Here is a 24,234-nt window from a genome sequence, read left to right as displayed (position 1 = left end):
TGGGGCTGTACCCATTTTCACTTGTCCTGGTTCAGTCTCTCTCTCTCTAGAAGACAGAGGGAAAAGCACAGATCATTGATACACTGACCTTAATTCTACCAATAATGAGAATAGCTGGTGATATTAAAGAAATAAGAAGCTTAGAGAACAGTGTTTTAGTGTTCAGAATGAGAAAAGAGGTGTCTGCAGGACTCTGGGAGCTCCCCAAAGTTTGGGACTGAATCATGTTCATTTTTGCTTCCACAGAAACTGCCACAAAGTCTGGCCCGTAGTAGCCTCTGTAAATATTTGTAGACTGAGCATCTTAGACTGAAAGAATTTTTATATTTCTTAAGTTATTTAGAGAAATGGTAGGTGTGGTCTGATTCCACTTAAAATGGGGTGGCCTACTATGGAAAACAGTATGGAGATTCCTCCAAAAACTAAAAACAAAAATACCACAGGACCCAGCTATCCCACTACTGGGTATCTATCCAAAGTACTTGAAATCAACAATCCAAAGTGACCTATGCACCCCTATGTTCATCGCAGCACTATGCACAATAGCCAAGACATGGAAACAATCCAAGTGCCCATCGACCGATGTTTGGATAAAGAAGAAGTGGTATATATATGTAATGGAATACTACTCAGCCATAAAAAAGGCAAAATCATTTCATTAGCAGCGACATGATTGGACCTGGAGGGTATTATGTTAAGCAAAATAAGCCAGACTGAGAAAGACAAATACCATATGATTTCACTCATATGTGAAAGATAAACAAACACATGGACAAAGAAAACAGTTCAGTGGTTACCAGAGGAAGGGAGGTGGGGGGTGGGAATAGGGGGTGAAGGGGAGCATTTATACAGGGACAGACAAAAAATAATGTACAACTGAAATTTGACAATTATGTGAACTATTATGAACTCAATTAAAAAATTGGGCTGGCTTAAAAGGAATGAGAATATCAAAAAGTCAAAATAAAATAAAGTAAAAATTTAAAAATAAAAATATACTTATGGGGGCCAGCCCCGTGGTCAAGTGGTTAAGTTCTCGTGCTATGCTTTGGTGGCCCAGGGTTTCGCTGCTTCAGATCCTGGGCGCAGACATGGCACTGCTCATTAGGCCATGCTGAGGTGGCATCCCACGTGCTACAACTAGAAGGACCCACAACTAAAAAAATATACAACTATGTACTGGGGGGATTTGGGGAGAAAAAAAAAAGCAGGGGAAAAAAATATATCTACTTACGGATAATCTCAACGTGGCAGGAAATAGAGAGGCCAAACTGAAATTAATGTGGTTGTTCAGGGAGCTCTTAGGTGAGTTTAGCATTTAAAAGCCTATATACAAAAAGCCTATATGTAAGCGCGACACTTATATACAGCTGCAAGACTAATGCCAAGAAGACTGAAGAGCACTGAGGCTTGAGAATAATACTAAAGACATTGACTTGTTTTAAATACTTTATTATTAAAAACGTGAAACATATGCAAAAGTAGAGAGAATAGTTTAGTGAACTCCCACATTAACTATCATCTAGCTCCAATAATGATCACTTTACCAGGGGTCAGCAAATTATGGCCCAAAGGCCAAATCCAGCCCACTACCCGCTTCTATAAATATAGTTTTACTGGAACACAGGCTTATTTCTTTATATTTTGTCTGCACTGCTTTCATATTACAATGACAGAGTTGAGTAGTGGCAACAAAGACCTTGTCCCACAGCAACTATTTGGCCCTTTACGGTAATAATTTGCTGACTCCTGACTTATTTCTCCATAATCAGCACAGCCCACTCCTGTCCACCTGCCTGCCAACCCCACTTACATTATTTTGAAGCAAATAATAATCATGTCATCTGATTGGGAAAAAGAGATTTCACAATAATTCCTTAACAAGATAAATAGTCAATTAGTGTTCAAATTTCCAATTACCTCCAGGTCATAAGACTTTTCAGTTTTTTTGTCTTTCCTCTTTACAGTTTGTTTGTTTGAATTAGCATCCAAATAAATTCCACACATTGGGATTGATTGACATGCTCCCAAAGTCCTGTTTAATCTACAGGGGTTTTTCCTGCATTTTTCACCCTTTCCCTTCATTTATTCCTTGCAATGAATTTGTGTGTGTGTGTGTGTGTGTGTGTGTGTGTGTGTGTGTGAGGAAGATTGGCCCTGGGCTAATATCTGTTGCCAACCTCCTCTTTTGCTTGAGGAAGATTGTCACTGAGCTAACATCTGTGCCAATTTTCCTCTATTTTATGTGGGATGCTGCCACAGCATGGCTTGATGAGCAGTGGTAGGTCTGCACCCTGGATCCAAACCTGTGAACCCCAGGAGCTGAAGAGGGGTGTGCAAACTTAACCATTATGCCACCAGGCCTGCCTGGCAATTAATTTTTTTGAAGCAACCAGGTTGTCCTGTAAAGTTTCCCATAGTCTGGATTCTGCTGATAACATCCCTGTGGTGGTATTTAACATGTTTCTCTGTCCCTTGTATTTCCTGTAAATTGGTAACTGAATTTAGAGGCTTTCAGAGGGATTTTAATGCTCTTCAAAGAAGCAAGACGATGGCCACTGCTTAGAGAAGGTAGTGTGAAGATAGGATTATCTGTTCCATTTTGCTCCCTTTATCATCATCAATCTAAGAAGGGTTAAAAAAAAAAGTACAAGCAATTAAACTTGAATAAAATTAAAATCCAAATAAAACCCAATTAAAACTCAAAATAGTTGATAAGGGAGTAAATGATAGATTGTGTTGTAAGAAGTGTTAACGTGAATCCTCAAACGTAAGCCCAATGGATACATAGGAAATGAACTCTAATTCTCTTTACTTTTCTCTAGTCAATCTAATTATAATTCCTCATGCCACTGGGTGGTGGAAATTTAACCAATCAGCTGGAATGCTCTCCCATCTGCTCAGTCTGATGAGCTAATCCTATTAAAAATCTTACCTCCTGAGTGAGGTCTCCTGGTTCAGGTGGGACCTCTCCCTCACGCTTACTCAGCTGCAGTCCCATTAGCCTTTTTGCTGTTCTGGAACACAGCAACCTTGTGCCACCTCAGTCGCTGTTCTCTTAGCAGAGAACACTCTTCTCCCAGATCTTCGATCTACTTCCTCACATCAGTAGGGACTCTGCTCAAAGGTCACCTCCTTGGAGAGGACTTTTCTGGCCCTTATCTAAAAAGGCACCCCACCAGCACACTGTTTCATTTCTTCACAGAACCTACCACATTAGAAGTTATAGTGCATATTTCTTTGTTTACTTGTGTGTTCTGTGTCTCTTTTGAGAACATAAACTCCATGAGAAGCAAGAACTTTGTGTTTTTCACACTATATCTCTAGTGTATAGAACAGTGCTTGGCACACAGTTGATATTTGGTAAATATTTGTTGAATGAATGAATGATCTCATACTGATCTCATCTTCCAGACTTTCTTCTGGATTCACTATTTCCATCTCATTTTGGTCCTGAACTCTTCTCTTGTATTGGGTTTCATGACTCTTCTCTTTAATGAAATTAGCAGCTACTGGAGCACAGATAATGAGTTTTAGAATTCCTTACCATCTCCCATAATAGTTGGCAAAGATCAGGGACTTACAAATAGTAAGTACTCAGTAAATACTTTTTGAATTATAATGAGAGGATTTGGCTTAGCTTGTTCTTTAAAATGAAGCTTAAAACATCACATAGATTTGTTCTCCTTCATATGGTATAACTGAATATTGAGTACATTTTAAATTCAGGATATTCATAATCCAGAGAAGCTAAAGGTAAATGTGAAGGAGGGGGTGTACAAAAAGAGACAGGTAGTAATGGGTGAGATTCTTCTTCTGAAAGGTTTGCTTGGGGCCCCCGATTTTAAATGTGGCCCAGTGTCAGGGAGCCATGCAGTCCTCTGACGGCTGTGTGCTGCTACGGTGACTGTCTACCCAGAGGAGCATCTGGATGCCAAAGACATCCATGTTTATTGGATTCGATTAGTTCACCACAACCATAAATTAAGTCAACACAAGTTCAAAGTGGGATCCCAAGTAACTACTAAGAGATCCTCTTTTTTCAAACCAGTTAAAAATTTATCATGTCCTATCTTAGAATGATAATTTATATCTTTTGGCTTTGTTGTGTCCTCTTAGAAGTTAAAATATGGTATTTCCCCCTTCTCTTGATTTGTTTTTTTTCTTTCTAGTAAACTTTGATTTTTTTGCTCTCCCTGTGTTCTTAATGCATTTGAGTTTAACATGACTCATTTAACATCTTCATTTCATAAAGGCCTTTATCAGGCTAGGGCATGTCTGTGTATAGCTTCTGTGATTGATGTCAACTTGATTGTAGGAAAATTGTTTTTAATTACTGCTAGCTCTGAAATGGCCAGAGAAGCACCAATATCTGGCACTTAGTTATTGCACAGACTTCGTCACTATTAGTCTGAATAAATAGCCTCTTAGATTTTCTAGGTGGGAGCTAGGAGGATATATCTATTCAACTAAAGAGAAACAGAAGGTTATATAATAATCTACTGATGTGGAGAGTGTCTTCAGTGGATTCTTGGGACTATACTGTCAGCCATTAGGGACAGCAACACAGAGCACACAGTAGGTGCTCAACCAATCATCGTAGGCTAATGAGTGTGTCCACTGAAGTAGATTTGTTTCTCTGGAGGTGCTCTCCACAGCCCTGGTGTGGGAGGAATCTCACTCTAGATTCTATTCCCGGTTCTGCTATTTTTCTACCGTGATGACCCTCAGTTTCTTTATCTAAAAAACAAGAATCTCTGCTTGTCTCCTAGGATTATTGAGAGGACAAAATGAAAACACATATCTGAACATGTTTGGCAAACTACTAGATGTTACATAGGGCTTACAAATAGAGTGAGGCAACAACTCAGCCTTGGAGTGGCCAGAAAACATGTCCCTGATCCACATACAAATCTTGGGAGAGTCCAGCATCCCCTAGAATACAGTACTCTATCAGCCTAAGTCTTGGGGAGCTGATGCCTCAGGTACACACCTCCTGAGGGGCCCTAATATCCAGAGTTCCCTTGGGCCAGCAGCTGGAGGACTCTTTGGTAGCAGACAGGTTCTGTTATAAAACTCAGGGCTTCCCTGAATATTTCACAGCTTCTCTAGATGTCAGGTCTGGGCCCCAGGATGCCTGTACCCTGGAAGGACCATTCTGTTTTCAACCTAGGAGAAATTGTGGTGATCAACATAGTGTATTTCCAGTGCCACCTTAATGTCCCCATTTCTTTTCCACATTCCTCACTGTCTCTATCACTCATTTTATCTGTCTCAGCATTTTCATGTACCTCCCCCCAACTAAAACGGATACATTTTTTTTTTTACCTCCTGTCCCAGTCAGGACAAGCGAAGTTTGTCTATAGAACCAAACAATTCCTGAATCTCCGTGGAATAACACACTACTACACTGCTCATTTCTCACTCCCTGAAGCTGGCCAGTGCAGGTTTGCAGGAGGGCTCTGTTTATCTCAGTCTCTCACAGACCCAGGTGACATTGTGCCATCTCAATCAATAGTTCCACTATAACAAAGGCAGGGCAAAGAGAACATGGCAAACCACATCCTGGGTTGTAAAGCTGCTACCCATAAGTGACAACATGTCACTTCCACTCATGTTACATTGGCCAAAGCAAGTCATATGGCTGTTCCTAACTTTAAAGGGATCAGGGAATTATAACCCTACCACATGCTTTAGAGGAGAATAGAAATATTTAGACAGTACTAATCATGACCATGCCTCTGTGGTAAGCAGAATAATGACCTTTCAAAGATGTCCACATCCTAATCCCTATATTATGTTATGTTACACAGCAACGAGGAATAAAGTTGCAAGACAGTCAGGAAAGAGATGTGATATCAAAAGCGGGATTGAAGGGATGTAATGTAGCTGGCTTTGAAAATGGAAAAAAGGGAGTGTGAACCAAGGAATGCAGGTTCCTAGACACGAGAAAAAGCAAGGACACAGTTTCTCCTCTAGAGCGAAGGGAAGGAACGCAGCCCTGCTGACACATTGATTCGAGTCTAGTGAGATTTGTGTGAGACTTCTGAGTTATACGACTATAAGATAATAAATTTGTGTTGGTTTAAGCTACTAAATTTGTGGTGATTTGGTATAGCAATGATAGGAAAGTAATACACTTATCTTTTAAAAAATGACATTTATTATTCTTTTTTCTAACTATAAAAAAAGACATGAACAAACTTGGAACACAAAAAAGTAGAAAAATAAAATATAAAACTTATCCACAAGTTTTTTGTGTGTGCTCTTTCTATATTATTTTCTGCATATGCATACATACGTATATTTTCATGCATACATCATAAAATTAGATCACACAGCATAGTTTTACAGCCTGCCATTTCATTTATCAATAGATCTTGAAGATTTTCTTATGACTAAAATGTTCTAATTGTGCTATTCAGTTCAGTCACATTTGACGGCTGAGAACTAGAAATGTAGCGGTCTGAATTGAGATGTGCTGTATGTGAAAAATGCACACCAGATTTTGAAGAGCTCGTATGAAAAAAATGTGAACTCTCTCTCTAGTAATTTTTATATTGATTTCATGTTGAAATAATAATATTTTGGCTATATTGGGTTAAATATAATATTAAAGTTAATTTCACTCATTTCTTTTTATTTTTTTAGTGTGGCTACTAGAAAATTTTAAATTACCCATTTGGCTAGCTTTATATTTGTATTGGACAGCACTGTTCTAAAACATAATATTTTAAATGCAAATGCTTGTTCATAGTATAGCTGATTTAAGAGCTTATGTGGAACTTTCACCATGTCTCTCTCACTTAGGGTGAGGTTTAGGACTGTGGGGTATCAGAACTGGTCACCTCAAAATGTATCTCTTTGACTTGATTATTTTTAAGAACAAAAGACTCTGAAAGAAACTTCGACATTCCCCCTAACTGCCTAAAGGAATTTAAGATAGAAGTCTTGTCCCAAGCACAGGCCATCACCACAGATAACTCTGGGTATAGGTAGACTCTGAGGGTCCTTGCTAAGCCCATTCTTATCAAAGTTCTGTCTACCAAACATTTGCTTTTCCATTTCCATGTGACTTGCCTTCCTTCTCTTTGAAGTCCCAAACCACCCCCACCCCAACCCCCCAACATTCTCCTTTGTCTTTAGCTGAAGATGGTATTTAAGGTGGCAGTTTTGGCCATTCTGATGAGTTGCTCAGTTTTCCTGGGTTTCTCCCATGTATACACGTCATAAAGCTTTCTTTGATTTTCTCCTTTTATTCTGTCTCATGTCAATTTAATTCTTAGGCCAGCCAGAAGGATCTAGAGGGTAGAGGAATTATCTTTCTCCCCTACAGGACCATCTTTGAGGAAAGAGCTATATCTCTTCTGAACTGTCCCCATTGTTTGACATAAGCTGCAGTGACTCCATTTAGATATGGGACAGTGCTGCAGCTGATGAGCTTAGAACACTCAACCAGTTCCCTCCTTAAACCACACTGCTCCTTCTGTGACTCCCAAGCTCTGCCAGACAGCATCAGTGACAGTGAGGGATCTCTCCCGCAGAGGTTGCCTTTCTGGGAGCATGCAGAGCCAGCAAACTTCCAACTCATCTGGAACTATGTTCATCATTGTTAGTCTCTCGGAGCAAGAGGTCATTTTGTCATTTTCAGATGATCACTCACAGCATTTGCTTAGTCAATAACAATGTTGCTGAGAAGAAACCATAGCATCATTTTACCAGTCCCTAAAAGTTCCCTTGGATTCTTATCTACATCTTGAATATGGTCAGGTAAAAAAAGTACCCCAGACCCAAACTTTGTGATGATCCATATCTAACTCTGACTCAGCAATCTTTTATTATTTGTAAAATTTCAAAGTAGAAATAAGTTATAGGTAGAAGAGTCAACAGATCTACCCCTAAGGTTTGTCAAATACTGTAACTGCTCTATTTTACCTCACAGGGAGGTTGTTGTTTTTAACTTCTCAGTTCCTCACATTTTTCTTAATCCACAAAATTATTCATGGTCCTTCTCATTGATACTATATCACTGATGCATCTTACAGTTGAAATGGTTTTACACTTTTTAGGAAAAAGAGGCTAATTTGTTTCAGGGTCCATTCATTTCTTTTAGCTCTTGGCATTGTAATTTGCCTTTCTAGGTATTGTATACACTTTCCACACTGTGAGGGGCTGAGCACAGGTGAGAGGGCCAGGTCATCTCAGAAGCATCTTGAGAACAGAGTAGTAATGGGAGAGCCACGATAGAAGTTCCCCTAAGCCCTGACAAGAGGTTTTCACATATTGAGGTATATGGGGTAACTATTCAGCTTCAGGACTGGTTCAGCTTGACCTAGAGAGGCCTGATTTATGGCCTGTTGGGCATGTTTTGTACATCTGCTTTGACCATTAAAGTAAAGAATGCACTCTTTTGAGATAAGAATGCATACCTTCCCTCCTACACTCTATTGGTAATGCCTGTGTTAGTCCCTTTTTCTGCCATCAGGGTCATGTTGACTTGCTAATTTGCAACTGAATACCTCTTTGAAACTTTGAAAATATATCCTGGTTGTGTTTGATATATGTCCTTTGTTTTAAAAAGATATAAGTCTGTACTGAAAACCATGCTTCCTGGAATGTTTTCTAAGGTCTTCCTGGGTTATAATCCTGACTCTGACTCAAGTAAAATTCACCTTATTTCTTTTATCTATAGAATGGTTATTGGTTATTTTGCATTGAAAGCCCGTAAAGTGGCATCTTTTCAACACATTTTAAGGCAACACATTGACCTGGTGATTGTCAAGGCCAGGATGAAAAGACATAGGAGAAGCAAGACTGTTGCATCGTTTCTCTACCAATCAAAGGATCCTTGCCTCCTCCAACTAGATGTGTCTCTGGTTGAGGATCACCTTGAAGGGGACTGATTACTAGCCATTGTGAATACTTAACTGAAACGTAACTCCCAGTATCTTCCACCCAGCCATCCTAGTTTATTCCTTGGGGCCATACAGAACAAGCCCCATCCTTTCACTGAGCCATCTTTTACTCTGGTGTAGACCATGAGCTTGAGTCAGACTGACCAACTCTTTCTCAAACTTCCAGTATAAAACAGATACCTCTTCACACAGACTATCTTTATCCTTACTCTACTCTATTTTTTCCATTGAGCTTATTACTATCTGACATATTTTTGTTTATTGTCTGTCACTTTCTCCAGACCCACTAGAATGTAAGCTGCATGAATGTAGGTTCTTTGTGTTATTGGAACGGTACTTGGCACATTATAAGCACACAGTACTCTCTGTTCTCACAGTCTTACAGATCAGCAAGATGCCTACTCCATCCCAAACCCATTACATCCCCTGAAAGAAAGAGAGCCTTTTTCCCAGTAGTTTTTTTTTTTTTTTTAAGATTTTATTTTTCCTTTTTCTCCCCAAAGCCCCCTGGTACATAGTTGTATATTTTAGTTGTGGGTCCTTCTAGTTGTGGCATGTGGGATGCCACCTCAGCATGGCTTGATGAGTGGTGCCATGTCCACGCCCAGGATCTGAACCAGTGAAACCCTGGGCCGCCAAAGCGGAGTGTGCAAACTTAACCACTCGGCCACGGGGCTGGCTCCCCCCAATACTTTTAACAGAAGTTGTAGAATTGAGTTTCACTGGCCTGTCCAGAGTCCAGTGCCCATCCCCAGCAAATTGCTGTGGCCAAGGGGATGGGCTACATTGTTTGGCTACTTTTGGGTGATATGCCCAACTGGAATAGGGTTTGGCTCTTCTAGAACCACATGGCTGGAAGTGGGGAAGGGTTGGTTCCTGGGAGGACAATCAAGTACTGCTATTAGAAGGAGGAAGAAAGAAATTCAGGGCAAGCAAAAAAGAGAGAGGGAGGAATGCATATTTAGAATGTTTGCCAAGCACTATACATGCATGCGTTATCTCATTTAATTTGCACTACAACCCAACAAAGTAAAAATGGGTAACATTTTAGAGAGGAGAAAGCAGACTTAGAAAGATTAAGAAATTTGCCAGCTAGGGGCCGGCTCATGGCCAACTGGCTAAATTCTCTTGCTTCGCTTCTGTGACCCAGGGCCTCGCTGGTTCAGATCCTAGGCATGGACGTAGCACCACTCGTCAAGCCATGCTGAGGCAGTGTCCTACATAGCAGAACCAGAGGACCTACAACTAGAGTATACAACTATGTACTGGGGTACTTTGGGGATAAGAAGAAGAAGAAAAAGAAATTTGCCAGCCAGAAGGTTATGGGCTGGCACTTAAATCCAGGTCTGTTAGGCTCTAGAACAGAACCCACATATGCCCTCCCCTCTGTTTACCCTTATCATTCAGGTTCTATTCAGGTCATTCACCACGGGTTATTGTGATTGGCCCTGTGCTTGTCTACCCATCCGGTGTTCCCAAACAACCCACTCAGCACTCTATCCAGGCCAGGCTTTCTTCCCTGAGCGTGTCTATTGTTGCCACATTCTCATGACCAATGTTGTTTCTTAGATTTCTCCACTTCTCTAGGCCTCTCAATTAGACTGAGACTCAGTTCTGCTTCCATCTCTTCCATGAGTTCCTTGAAGCTTTCCCTGATGATTTAACACATAGCAATCAATCCCTGTGAACTCTGAAATTTACTGCTTGTTCTCTGGGTCAATCATGGGAGAGGGGATGGAAAGGAAATGGGAGCAAATCCCATGTAAAGATTTTTAGCTGGGTAGGCCCTTGTTAAGAGGGCTGAAAAAAGCGTTGTCGAGGTACAAACCCACTTTGGCCCTCAATTAGCACCTTTTCTGTGTGGCTGAAAGTTTTCACTTCCCAGAGTGTTGACAAGTTGAGGATAAAGACTTCCTGACAAGAACACACTTCCTTGAAGATCTGTCCTACTATATAGCAGAGCCTCGTACATAGTAAATGCTTAATCAATATAAGTTGAATCAATATCACTATCTTTTGTGTCCCAGTGTACCTTCCACAGTGCTTGCTGAGTTGACTCAACATCATATAAATCTAGGTTATTTCAATGATAACCAAGCCCCTATTGACACAAAATAACCAATAACCATTCTATAGATAAGAGGGAAAGAGTGAGTTTTCCTTGAGCCAGGGTGTGGATTATAATCCAGGAAGACAGTTTCCACAAAGGAAGAAAGTGTTCCAGAGAAGCACCATTTTCAGTAGTCTTATACCTTTTTAGAACAAAGAATATATATTAAATACACCCAGGAAGCATATTCATCAAAGTTTCTAAGAGGTATTCAGTTGCAAATTAGCAGATCAACAGGACCCTGAGGCTCGGAAAAGGACTAATATGGGCGTTACCTATAGGGCAGAGGAGGGGAAGTATGCATTCTTATTTTGAGAGAGTGCATTCTTAAATGGTTAAAGCAGATGTACAACGTATGTTTGATAGGTCATAAATTAGGCTCCTTTAGTTCAATCTAAATCAGTTTTGAACCCAAATAGCTACCCCATATACCTCAATATGTGAAAAATGTCTTGTCACCTTACATACCACTTTCCATAAACTTCCAGTTGTCTTCCTTTAAAACACTTGTCTTTTACTAAAAATCTCATCAAATACTTCCATCAACACTTGCTCAACTCTGCCAGGTAGGTAATTGCTTCTGCAGTAGCTGGGTCAGGTCTCTGGGGTGGCACCCACCGCTTGGGATTTGTAGTCATCTGTTTACGTCCGTCTCATCTGCTGGGCTCTGAGCTCCTAGAACTCTGCTGTCTTATTCACCCTTTACCCAAACCAAGCGGTTATTCTCATAAGGGTAGTTATAATGAAAATGTCAGCTTGTGCACATGGTTCCGGCAATCTATGAGCCCAGGATGATTTGTATTCTATTTGTAGAGAATTATTTTTTTTTAATTCACATATTAAATACCTTCGAATTCTCTAATAAATTCATATTAATTCTGTATATGAGCAAGATTAATTTCTCCAACATACTAAGGAAACCCACTCAGAAGGTAACCTAAATTGAAGGTCACCCAGGCAAGCTAACTAGTGGTGAACTTCAGCTGACTGGTGTGAAGCGCGCTGCAGGTCTCTTGAGCTCTTTCGGCTACCGTTGCTGGGTCCTCTGCGTTCGCTCTCCTTCTGCGCCTGCGCGCTGCCGCAGAGTCGTCCATTTCTCCGTCAGTCAGGAAGGACGCCGGTGTTAAGGTGAGCTGTGTTGCGTCCTTCGTTCGGGGACGCCCGAACCATAACCGCCACCTCCCGCTCCCTGCTCTCAGTCTGCCGTGGAGCTGAGTCGTGACTGCATCTCTGTGGTCGAGGAACCTCGGACCTCTCGGCTGCGTCGACCCCTGTACGCCCCCACCGCGACCTCAGGAGGGCGGCGGGCTGGCGGCGGGGCCCCCAGGAGCCAAGTGGGCTGCGGGGGCCTCGAGGAACCTACCGGGCTGCGGAGGCGGCCGGCCTCGGCCCACTTCCCGCTGCGTTTCCCCCTAGTCACTGTGACCTTGCTTAGGTCATTTGGCCCGTCTGGCCCGTGTTTTCACCCGCGGAAAAGGAGTAGGGGTTTCCTCCTCAGCCTGCCTCGAGGCGTAGGGGCCGGCGCTCGGCGGCGTTAGCTGTGCGCCAGCGTTTGTGACTCCACGAGGGAAGCTGGAGAAGGGCAGCCGTGCCTGTGGCGGGAGGGAAGGGCCGTCCCGCCGCGGCCTCCTTTCCGGCCCTGCCCGCCGCCGCGTTAGCGGAGTCTGCAGGCTCGGCCCGCGCCGCCGCTCACTGGGCCTCCTGGCCCGCTTGTAATCCTTTACCGCGTGGCCTTGGACAAGTGACATAACTTTCGTGTGCCCCAGTTTTGTCATCAGTAAAATGGGAATGATGACTGTCTCAGGGGTGTCTGGAAGATTAAAAGCTGTAAGTGCATTGGCGCTTGTCGGTCTAGAGCCGCTGCCCAGCTTCCTGGGTCTGGGGGAGTCTTGTTGGTAGTTTCTGCTCCGCGGTTACTGTCGCGGCCGCAGTTCTCTCGCTTATTTAGGGTGGTCGTTCCGTCTGTGAGAGGGGAAAACGAGGAAGCAGGCTGAGCTTTAAACACGTTAGGCTTTGTGGGAGGAGGCCGTCGCCTATCCTCCCTCTGCCTTTCTAGGTAATAAATACATTATGCGGCAGAATTCTTTAGATATCTTACTATGTTCTAAGACTTCTCTTTTCTTACTATTTTACCTACCAGGGGGAATAACTACCATGGCTTCCAGTGCTTTGACGAAACCCCAGATGCGTGGCCTTCTGGCCAAGCGTCTGCGATTTCACATCGTTGGAGCATTCATTGTATCCTTGAGTGTTGCAACTTTCTATAAGGTATGTATGTTTGATTTTTACTCTGCGTATGGCCCAAATATGTCTTTTAAATTTAAAAATGTATTTTATTTTCATAAATAGTTTAGAGTCTTTTAAAGGAACTCCCTCTTTAGTATGCCTCCTTCCACTTACCTTTCCTCCACTCACCTCAGTGTGACAGGAAAGTACTTCATATTCCTGGGATAGCTTGTCCTTCGGTAAATGAAGCTAGGGCTGCCATGACAAAGTACCACAAACTGGGTGGCTTAAACAGCAGAAATTCATTGTTTGTTTGAGAGGCTGGAGATCTCAGATCAAGGTGGCTGCAGGGTGGATTTCTTCTGAGGCCTCTGGCTTGGCTTGTAGATGGCTGGCTTCTCCTTGTGTCTTCAGATGGTCCTCTGTGTCTTAGCCTGTGTCTGTCTGGATTTTCTTTTATCAGGATGCTAGTCGTACTGGATTAAGACCCACGCCAAAGACCTCGTTTTAACTTTATTACCTCTTTAAAGACTTTATCTCTAAATACTGTTACATTCTGAGGTGCTGGGGGATTAAGACTTCACACGAATTTTGGGAGAGAAAGTTCAGCTCATAGCACAGGCTATAATTGTTTTATTTAAGCAGAGGGATGGGGAAGGCAGTAGTTCTGTTTGGCACCTTGAAGAATTGTTGCCACAGAGTTGCATTTTAACTCTGTGCTTTCTATGGATTTTAGTGTTGTGCCTTTTGGTTTTTTTAATAAGTTTTTTTAAATTGTAAAATACACATAAAATTTAACAAATATTAAAGTGTGCAGTTCAGTGGTATTAAATACATTCATAATATTGTGCAACCGTCACCATCTCCGTGACTTTTCGTCTTGTAAAACTGAAACTCTGTATCCGTTAAACAATAACCTTCCATTCCCCACTCCCCATCCCCACCCCGCGGAACCACAGTTTTGCTTTCTGTCTTTGATTTTAACTACTCTAGGTATCTCGTATAAATTAAAAAAATATAAAATTCATTTGCTTTTATTTCTTGGGTTTGTTGACTGAGCCTTTTATGTTATTTCTCTCTGCCTTAGTGTTCAATGTTTTTAAAACAAAAAATATTTTTCTTGTTATGACAGAATGCTCACAGTTGCTTTGTAGGTAGGTAATGGGTCCGAGCAGACCTTGTTCAGAGGGTTGCAGTGGGGCTTATGCCTCTTGGTTTTACTGGAAGAAGTTGGGAATTCAAATAGGTGAAGCGGTAAAACTGGCCAGATGGAAGGCTCTTGCTGTGTTAAGATGAAGTATCATGATTCCATGTTTCTGCAGCACCTTAACTGATGTGGATTGGCACTAGGAGGAATTTTTTTTTTCTTTTGAGGAAGATTAGCCCTGAACTAACTACTGCCAATCCACCTCTTTTTGCTGAGGAAGGCTGGCCCTGAGCTAACATCCATGCCCATCTTCCTCTACTTTATATGTGGGACACCTACGACAGCATGGCTTGCCAAGCAGTGCCATGTCCACACCCGGGATCCAAACTGATGAACCCCAGGCCACTGAGAAGCGGAACGTGTGAATTTAACCACTGTGCCACCGGGCCGGCCCCAGAAGAATTTTTTACTGGTTTTTATATGCAGGATGGGATTTGAATTTAGATTATAATACACACATTGAAATCTTTTAGGCAGTGTTTTCTGGAGAATAAAACCTTTGCCAGATGACAGACCTGGGTGTGAATCCTGGTTGAGCCACCTACCAACTAGTGCTTCTCCCTAGCCCTTAATCAAGTCACTTAAACTCTGAGTCCTTTTCCTCATGTGTAAAACAGGTCAGTGTCTATTCTAAGGGCTTAACGTTGAAGTCTAAATCACCCAGGGCTCTTGCCAGATAGAAAGCTTCTGTGCCTTTCAGAGGCACATGGTTACAGAATCAATCTCAGACTCCTTTGAAATTAATAGTATAACTTAAATTGAATCAGAATATTTTAGCTGGTCTCAGCTGTGGAAATATTTAGCTTTGGCCAGAGGGAAGGCTGCAGTCTACCTTCTCCCTAAATCTTTTAGCTTTCTGGGTGTCTCCCTTTGGCTCTTACCAGTCTGTACACACCCCCCCAACACCCACCCACCCACGCAACAAAATCCATCCCTAGGCAAGGAGGGCTCCTCTTGCTAAGTAGTTTCCCTAAGGCTGCTTTTTCTTTCCTTGCATCTGTCTCAGTGCCTCCACCGTTTGTTTTAGGAAATAGAGGGTTCAAGTTAAAGGTGAACACACACATAATGTATTGTGATTTATGTTGTCTTTAGTATTGTTTCTAATAATCTAAAAAATAAGTTCTAATGGAATATGTTACTTTTTAGTTTGCTGTGGCTGAACCGAGAAAGAAAGCATATGCAGATTTCTACAGAAATTATGATTCCATGAAAGATTTTGAGGAGATGAGGAAGGCTGGTATCTTTCAGAGTGCAAAGTGATTTTGGAATATAAAGGTAATATGGCTATTTGAAGTTACTGTTTAGAATTTTTTTAAATTGTGGTAAAATACACATAACATAAAATTTACTGTCTTAACTGTCTTTTTCCCTTTGCTGAGGAATATTCGCCTTGAGCTAACAACGGTGCCAATCTTCCTCTATTTTATATGTTGGTATGTTGCATGGCCGCCAACAAGTGGTGTAGGTCCATGCCCAGGAACTGAACCTGGGCCCCCGAAGTGGAGTGTGCAGAATTTAACCACTAGGCCACAGGGCTGGCCCCCTGTCTTAACTATTTTTAAATGTACAGTTCGTTATTGTCGAGTACATTCACATTGTTGTACAGCCAATCTTCAGAACTCTTATCATCTTGCAAAACAAACTGTACTCATTAAACAACCCTCCCATTTCCTTCTATTGCATGCCAGCCACCATTGTCCTTTCTTTATGAATTTGACTAGTTACCTCATGTAAGTGGAATCATCAGTATTTGTCTTTTTGTGACTGGCTTATTTCACTTAATGTAATGTCCTCAAGGTTCATCCATTACAGCATCTGTCAGAATTTCCTTTTTAAGGGTAAATAATACTTCACTTTATGTATATACCATATTTTGTTTACAGCCATGCATTGCTTAATGTTGGGGATACAGTCTGAAAAATGCATCATTAGGTGATTTCTTTGTTGTGTGAACATCAGAGTGTACTTACATAAACCTAGATGGTATAGCTTACTACACACCTAGGTTATATGGTAGTAATCTTATGGGACCACTGTTGTATATGTGGTGTGTTGCTGACCGTGATGGCGTTATGCCGTGCATGACTGTATTCATCTGTTAGTGGACACTTGGATTGCTTTCACCTTTTGAATTTTGTGAATAATGCTGCTATGATGTGTGCAAATAGCTCTTTGAGACCCTACTTTCAGTACTTTGAGTATATACCCAGAAGTGGAATTGTTGGATCATATAGTAGTTCTATTTTTAGTTTTTTAAGCAACCGCCATCCTATTTTACATAGCAGCTGCACCATTTTACATTCTACCAGCAGTGCACAAGGGTTCCAGTTTCTCCACATCCCTGTTAACACTTGTTCTCTCTCTTTTTTTTTTTTTTTAAATAGGAGCTGTCCTAACGGGTATGAGATGGTGTATCATTTTGGTTTTCATTTGCATTTCCCTAGTGGTTAATGATGTTGATTGTGTTTTCTTGTTCTTTTTGACTGTTTGTATATCCTCTTTGGGGGAATATCTGTTAAGTCCTTTCCCCATCTTTAAACTGATTGGTTTTTTGTTGTTGTTGAGTTGTAGGAGTTCTTTAAACGCCTTGTCAGATATATGATTTGCGAATATTTTTTCCCATTCTGTGAGATTGCCTTTTCACTCTGTTGATTGTATCCTTTGCACAGAAATTTTAAACTTTGATGGAGTCTAATTTATGTAATTCTTTTATTGCTTGTGCTTTTAATGTCATATCCAAGAAATCATTGCCAAATCCAATGTTATAAAGCTTTTTTTGTTTTCTTTTACGAGTTTTATCTTTCACTTTTAGGTCTCTGATCTGTTGAGCTTTATAGTAAGTTTTGAAATCAGGAAGTGTTAGTCTTCCAACTTCGTCTTCTTTTTCAAGATGGTTTTGTCAGGATCCCTTGATAGTCTATAAGAATTTTAGCATGAATGTTTCTATTTCTGCAGAAATACTGTTGGGATTTTGATAGAGATTGCATTATAGATGTAGATCACTTTTAGTATGGACATCCTAATAATTATAAGTATTCCAGTCCATGAACATGCAATGTCTTTCCATTTATTTGTGTCTTTAATTTCTTTCAGCAATGTTTTATAGTTTTCAGTATACCAGTCTTTTGCCTCTTTGGTTAAGTTTATTCTTAGTATTCTTTTTAATGCTATTGTAATTGGAATTGTTTTCTTTTCTGATTCTTCATTTTTAGTGTGTAGAAATGCAACTGATTTTCATGTGTTGATTTTGTATCCTATAATTTTGTTTGAGTTTATTCTAACAGTTTTTTTCTGTGGAATCTTTAGGGTTCTTTAAGATCTGGTCTTCTGCAAACAGAGATAGTTTTTCTTCTTCCTTTCCAATTTGGATGTCTTTTATTTATTTTTCTTACCTAATTGCTATGGCTAGGACTTCAAGTACCATGTTGAATAGAAGTGGTAAGAGTGGGCATCCTTGTCTTTTTCCTGATCTTAGAGGAAAAGCTTTCAGTCTTTCATCATTGGGTATGATATTAGTTGTGGGCATTTCATATATGGCCTTTATTATGTTAAGGTAGTTTCCTTCTCTCCCTAATTTGTTTCATGATAATTGTTATCATGAAAAGGTATTGAATTTTTCAAACGCTTTTATCAATTGTGATGATCTTGTGGTTTTTGCCTTTCTTCTGTGGTGTATTTCATCGATTTTCGTGTGTTTAATCATCCTTGTATTCCAGGAATAGTTCCGACTTGGTCATGGTGTATAACCTTCTTCAAGAGCTGTTGAATTCTGTTTGTTAAGAGTTTTTGCATGTATATTTATCAGGGATATTGTTTTATAGTTTTCTTTGTCTGGCTTGGGTATCAGAGTAATGCTGGCCTTGTAGAGTGTTTTGCATTCCTTAATGAGATGGTCAATCAGGTGTGGCCACAAGAGTAGACAGAGGCTTAGGAAACATGGTAGGGGCCATCTCTCCCCACCCCAGAAATGTTCTTCAAGATGTCAAAACATGTTAAAACACAGAAAAAAAAATATACACACACACAATACATACAGTGAATTTGGAAGTGTTCTTCCTCTACAGTTCTTTTGGAAGAGCTTGAGGAGGATTGCTGTTAATTCTTTAGAAGTTTAGTGGAATTTACTTGTGAAGCCATCTAATCCTAGGCTTTTCTTTGTTGTGAGGTTTTCTTTTTTTAAGGAGCATTAGCCCTGTGCCCTTTTTCCTCTATTTTATACGTGGGATGCTTGCCATAGCATATCTTGATTAGTGGTACCTGTGTCTGTGCCCAGGATCTGAACTGGTGAACCCCAGGCTGCCAAAGCAGAACGTTCAAACTTAACTGCTACGCCACCGGGCTGCAAGTTGTGAGGTTTTTGATTGCTGATTCAATCTCCCTACTAATTATAGGTCTGTTTATGTCATCTGTTTCTTCCTGATTCATTTCTTGGTAGGTTGTGTGTTTCTAGGAATTAATCCATTTCATGTATGTTATCTAACTTGATGTACAGTTGTTTATATTATTTTTATAATTCTTTTTATTTCTGTAAAATCAGTTATAATATCCTCTCTTGATTTCTGTTTTTAGTTATTTGAATCTTCTCCCTTTCTTAGTTGGTCTGGCTAAGGTTTGCCAATACAGTCAGGCGTTACTCAATGATAGGGGTATGATCTGAGAATGTGTCATTAGGTGATTTCATTGTTGTGCAGGCATTATAGAATGTACTTAACGCAAAGCTAGATGATATATAGCTGACTACACACCTAGACTATATGGTACTAATCTTATGGCACCAGTGTTGGATATGCAGTCTGTCCTTGACTGAAATGTTGTTATGCAGTGCATGTCTGTATTGATTTTTACAGATAAGCACCTCTTGATTTTGTTGATTTATCTCTATTTTCCTATTCTTTGTTTTGTTTATCTCTAATCTTTGTTTCCTTCCTTCTGCTAGTTTCAGGTTTAATTTGCTTTTCCTTTTCTAGCTTTTAGGTGTTAACTTCAGTTGTGGATTTCAGATTATTTCTTTTTAAATTTTCCTTGTGATAGCCTCTTTGACTCATTGGTTGTTAAAGAGTATGTTGTTTAATTTTAACATTTACGGATTTTTCTGTTTTCCTGCTGGTATTGATTTCTAGTTACATTCTACTGTGATCAAAGAAGATGCTTGTATGTTTTAAATCTATTAAGTCTTGTTTTGTGGCCTAATATATGGCCTGTCCTGGAGAATGTTCCATATGCACTTGAGAAAAATGTCTATTTTGTTGTTTGGTAGAACGTTCTGTATCTGTTAAGTCCACTTGGTCTGTAGTGTTGTTCAAGTCCTCTATTTTCTTAATGATCTCTGTGGTTTTAGCCAGAAAAAGTTGGGTATTGAAGTTGCCTACTATTACTGTAGGGCTGTCTCTTTCTTGCTTCAATTCTGTTACTGTTTGCTTCATATATTTGGAAGCTCTGATGTTTGGTGCATATATATTTATAACTGTTCTATCTTATTGGTCACTTGACTGCTTTATCTTTATACAGTATTGTTCTTTGTCTCTTCTGACATTGTCTGAATTAAAGTCTATTTTGTCTGATAGTAGTATAGCCACCCTTGCTCTCTTACTGTGTGGAATATCTTTTTCCATCCTTTCACTTTCAAACTGTGTATGTCCTTAAATCTAAAGTGAATCTCTTGTAGACAGCATATAGTTGGATCCTGTTTTGTATCCATTCTGCCAGTCTGTGTCTTTTGATTGGAGAGTTTAATCAGTTTCCATTTAAGGTAACTACTTATAGAGAAAGACATACTATTGCTATTTTGTTAATTGTTTCTATATATCTTAGAGCTTTTTTGTCCTTCATTTCTTCCCTTAATACCTTCCTTTGTGTTTAATTTTTTTTTGTAGTGATGTGTTTTGAATCCCTTCTCATTTCCTTTTGTGTATATTCTATGGATATTTTCTTTGTGGTTACCATGGGAATTACATAAAACATGCTAAAATTATAACAGTCTACTTCAGACTGATAATAACTTACTTTAATCACATATACAAATTCTACTCTTTTACAACTTTGTTACCCCCACTTTGTTATTAATGCCACAAATTACGTATTTATATGTTGTTTACCTATTAACAGATTTATTTTATGCTTTTAAATCCTACAAAATTAAAAGTGGAGTTATGAAACAGTTATAATAATACTGGCTTTTATATTTGTCCATATATTTGCCTTTACTGGAGAACTTTTTATTTGCACATGGCTTCAAGTTATGGTCTAGTTTCCACTTGAAGAACTCCCACTGAACATCTAGTGATAATGAACTCCTTATCCATTAGCTTTTGTTTATCTGGGAATGTCTTAATTTCTTCCTATTTTTGAAGGACAGTTTTGCTGGATATAGAATCTTGGTTGACAGGGTTTTTTTGTGAGCAGTTTAAATATATCATCCAACAGCCTTCTGACCTGCAAGGTTTATGCTGAGAAATCCACTGGTAACCTTACAGAGGCTCCCTTGTAGGTGATGAATCAATTTTCTCTCATTGCTTTCACGATCTATTGACTTTGGTTCTTTACAGTTTGATTATAATGTGTCTTGGTGTGGATCTCTTTGGCTTTATCCTACTTCGAAGTAATATCTTGTATTTGTTTATCCATTTCTTTTTCTCAAATTTGGGAAGTTTTTGGCCATTGTTTCTTCAAATAAGTTCTCTGCCCCTTCCTTACTTCTGCGACTTCCATGATGTGTATATTGGTCTTTTTGATGGTGTCCCCTAAGTCCCTTAAGCTTCTTTTTGCTTCTGAGACTCAGTAGTTCAAATGAACTGTTTTCAAGTTTGCTGATGCTTTCAATTCAGTTATTGTATTTTTATGCTCTGGAATTTCGATTTTTTAATAATTTCTCTTTGTTGATATTATCAGTTTGTTCATGTATTGTTTTCCTGATTTTGTTTAGCTGTCTGTGTGAGTTCTCCTTAGCTTGTTGAACATATTTAAGACAGTTTTAAAATCTTTGTCAAGTAAGTTGGAGGCATGTGTTTCTTTAGTATTGGTTTCTGGGGATTTATTTTATTCTTTTGAATGGGCCATGTTTCCCTCTTTCTTTCTATACCTTGTGATCTTTTGTTGAAATTTGGGCATTTAAATAAACAGCCACCTCTCCCATTCTTTGCACACTGGCTCTGTGCATGGGAAGATCTTCACCAAACAGCCTGGCATAAAAGCTCAGGTTTTCTGGGGATCCATCTTCCCTGAGCCCTTGCATGTGCTTTGCTTCTAGATCCCATGTATACTTGGCTGCTTTTAAGTGTTAATTTCCTTAAGAGTCTCGCCCCTGCTTCCTCTAGGAGCCTTATCAGCTGTCTGTTGTATTCCTCTGCCCATAATCTCTTGTCCATAGGTGCCCATGAGTCTGCAGTCCCTCTGCAGATCTCTCCTGTCATGGGACCCACCACTGCTTTTAGCATATCTAAACTATGTCACTGTTCCCATCAGTGCTCTGAGAAAGGCAAGCTAGAAAACAGTCCCTTGGGAAGCCCTCATACAAGTTGGAATGTTGCAAGCAGATTCCACTCTTTTCCTTCTGTCCTGAGGGAGGAGCCAGGAATTGGTCAGTTTCCTCCTGACCACACTGTGCTGCACTGAGGAGGGTGTGAGGCAAGGGTGAGGAAAAATTCGATGAAATTTTCTGCCTTGAGTGCAGCTTTTTCTTGTTGAGGTGTTTGCTTGGTTGCTGCACCTTCTTAACTGGTTTCTAGATTTCTTACAAAGACACTTTGGTCCATATGTTGTTGCGTTTTCTGTGGGGGAACAGGAGTCTGGAGCTTTGTAGTCCACCATCTTGTTGACGTATGAAGTTATTTTTTTATGTTCCAGGTTATTTCACGTTTTATGCTGTTATTAATTGCTAGATTGGCATTAGGAAAATCACACTTTAAGAAGTACTTTAAAAAAACAAAAGGATTTGACACCTTTTATAGTTTAGTTGAGTGTCCATTATTAGTGATTTTGTTGGCTTTCCCTGGATTCTGGTTTGGTCTGTCTTATCCACAAAGTCCTTGTGCCTTATGGATGGTGTAAATTAGGGTTCTGTGTCTAGAAAGGGACTGACTTGCATGCTGATGAAAGGTCATCCACTAAATTGACTTGAAAGCATGTGTCCCATACCCGATGAAAGTATTCATACTCTGGAATCTTATCATTCATGTATTTAAATTTATTCAAGGTCAACAAAAAAGCAAGATAGAACAACATAAGTAGAATTAAAGATTCTGTTGACCATCTCAGTCTGAGTTTGATGTGACAAGGGAAATGTGAATCTGCTGTTTTTTCCAGGCAGGCTGATCCTGAATGAGAATTCCAGCTGGTGGGTGGGTGGGTGGGTGGGTGGGTGTGTGTGTGTGTGTGTGTGTGTGTGTGTGTTCCTTCCCACGTTACAGGGGGTGGGGGAGACCTGCTGCATTGGACTTAAGATCAGTTTTCTAAAAGACTCAAGGATAATTTTGAATATAAGTAATTTTGCCTAATATAAGACTTATTCTATAATATTCCATTTCTATAGTTGTTTATCTTAAGAAAATATCTGAAATGCACATAGATCCATACACTAAGTAGCCACAGTATTACTAGTAATAGTAGAAAAAAATAGAACTTTATTTCCAGTGGTTGGAAAATTGATAAGGAGTTATGCTTTTTTCATACTATGGACTATTGGGTCCATTAGGAATTATATTCACAAAGTAACATGAAGAAATTATGTAATAGAAAATTAAGAATGTTTTATATAAAGGATGATCTATGTTAAATAAAAATTGGATAGAAAAAACAAGTGGAGGTTAAAGATCAAGAAAATAGTAGTTCTGTGTGGAATCTTGACGTTGCTGTTTTCTCATAACTTTGAAATTTTCAAATTTCCCACAGTGGGTATACATTTCATAATCAGATGTTAACAGGCTAATTTTTAATATTTGTTAGACTTTTATCTTCTTTATTTATAAGAAGTTGTGTTTAAAAATCAGTAAGGAAAATCAGACTTGGAGGTAGGAATAGAAATATCATTTAGAATAGATTGGCTGCTAATTCTAGGAACAGTATGTGAGTATGAGAAGGAAATGGAGGGGGGTGGACCTGAGAGAGAAGAAAAAAGCATAAGTTGGTAAATGAAAGCAAGAAACCAGAGTAAGATGTGGTATGCCCAAAATGGAAAAGAGAGTGGTCAGGAAGCTTGGTGGAGAATGGACCCAGAGCCCAGGCAGCCTCAACTGGGCTTCTCCTGGGCTAATGGTGAGTGAGCAAAGTGTGGGCTCCACTAGTAGGAGTAGACCTCAGATGATCTCAGGGGTGGTGAGGTATTAAAAGAGATACTTAATGCTTGTCATTAACTTAGCCACTATGTTTTTCTCCACAGAATTTCTTTGGGTTGAGTTCCACGGAAGTTTGTCACTCATTGACCTGTGTTCCTGAACTATGAAACATCAATATTTGGGCTAAGGAATAGTTTCTCTTGATAAATAAATAAGAAATACATGGACAGTAAGTCTTTGCTCAGTTATTCTTACTGATATAATTCAAGGCACTTGCATCAGAACTGATTAGAGATTTTAACTGTGTTCATGAACCTTATGAAGATAATTTGATTTCACTATTATAAATTTCATCATTTTGGGACATTTTTGATTGCTCTGCCGTTTTGTCCATTTCACTGAGATACCACTAGGTGCAGTTTCTTAGTCCTAGGCCATGGATTTAAGGCCTGCATGAGCCTACATGACTGCAGTCATCCCTTGGTATCCACAGGGGATTGGTTCCAG

The 24,234-nt window shown here is 39.8% G+C and overlaps 1 protein-coding gene across 2 annotated transcripts; it reads left to right on the top strand.

The window, feature by feature from the left end:
• The first annotated feature begins 12,024 nt into the window (after nucleotides 1-12,024).
• Nucleotides 12,025-23,960, top strand: COX6C (cytochrome c oxidase subunit 6C). 2 transcript variants are annotated; one of them, XM_003365643.4, is made up of 4 exons: nucleotides 12,025-12,153; nucleotides 13,166-13,293; nucleotides 15,605-15,733; nucleotides 23,832-23,960. In XM_003365643.4, exons 2-3 carry the CDS (start codon nucleotides 13,180-13,182, stop codon nucleotides 15,716-15,718), a joined length of 228 nt encoding a protein of 75 aa, XP_003365691.1. In that variant the 5' UTR covers nucleotides 12,025-12,153; nucleotides 13,166-13,179; the 3' UTR covers nucleotides 15,719-15,733; nucleotides 23,832-23,960. The 2 variants fall into 2 exon arrangements, with proteins under 2 accessions (XP_003365691.1, XP_001492054.1); XM_001492004.7 differs by lacking the exon at nucleotides 12,025-12,153 and adding an exon at nucleotides 12,159-12,298.
• The last annotated feature ends 274 nt before the right edge of the window (nucleotides 23,961-24,234 follow it).

This window comes from Equus caballus, chromosome 9 (genome assembly GCF_041296265.1).
Source record: "Equus caballus isolate H_3958 breed thoroughbred chromosome 9, TB-T2T, whole genome shotgun sequence".
Classification (NCBI taxonomy): Eukaryota; Metazoa; Chordata; class Mammalia; order Perissodactyla; family Equidae; genus Equus; species Equus caballus.
The sequence above is the reverse complement of the archived record's forward strand: the minus strand, read 5'-3'. Positions and strand labels throughout refer to the sequence as shown.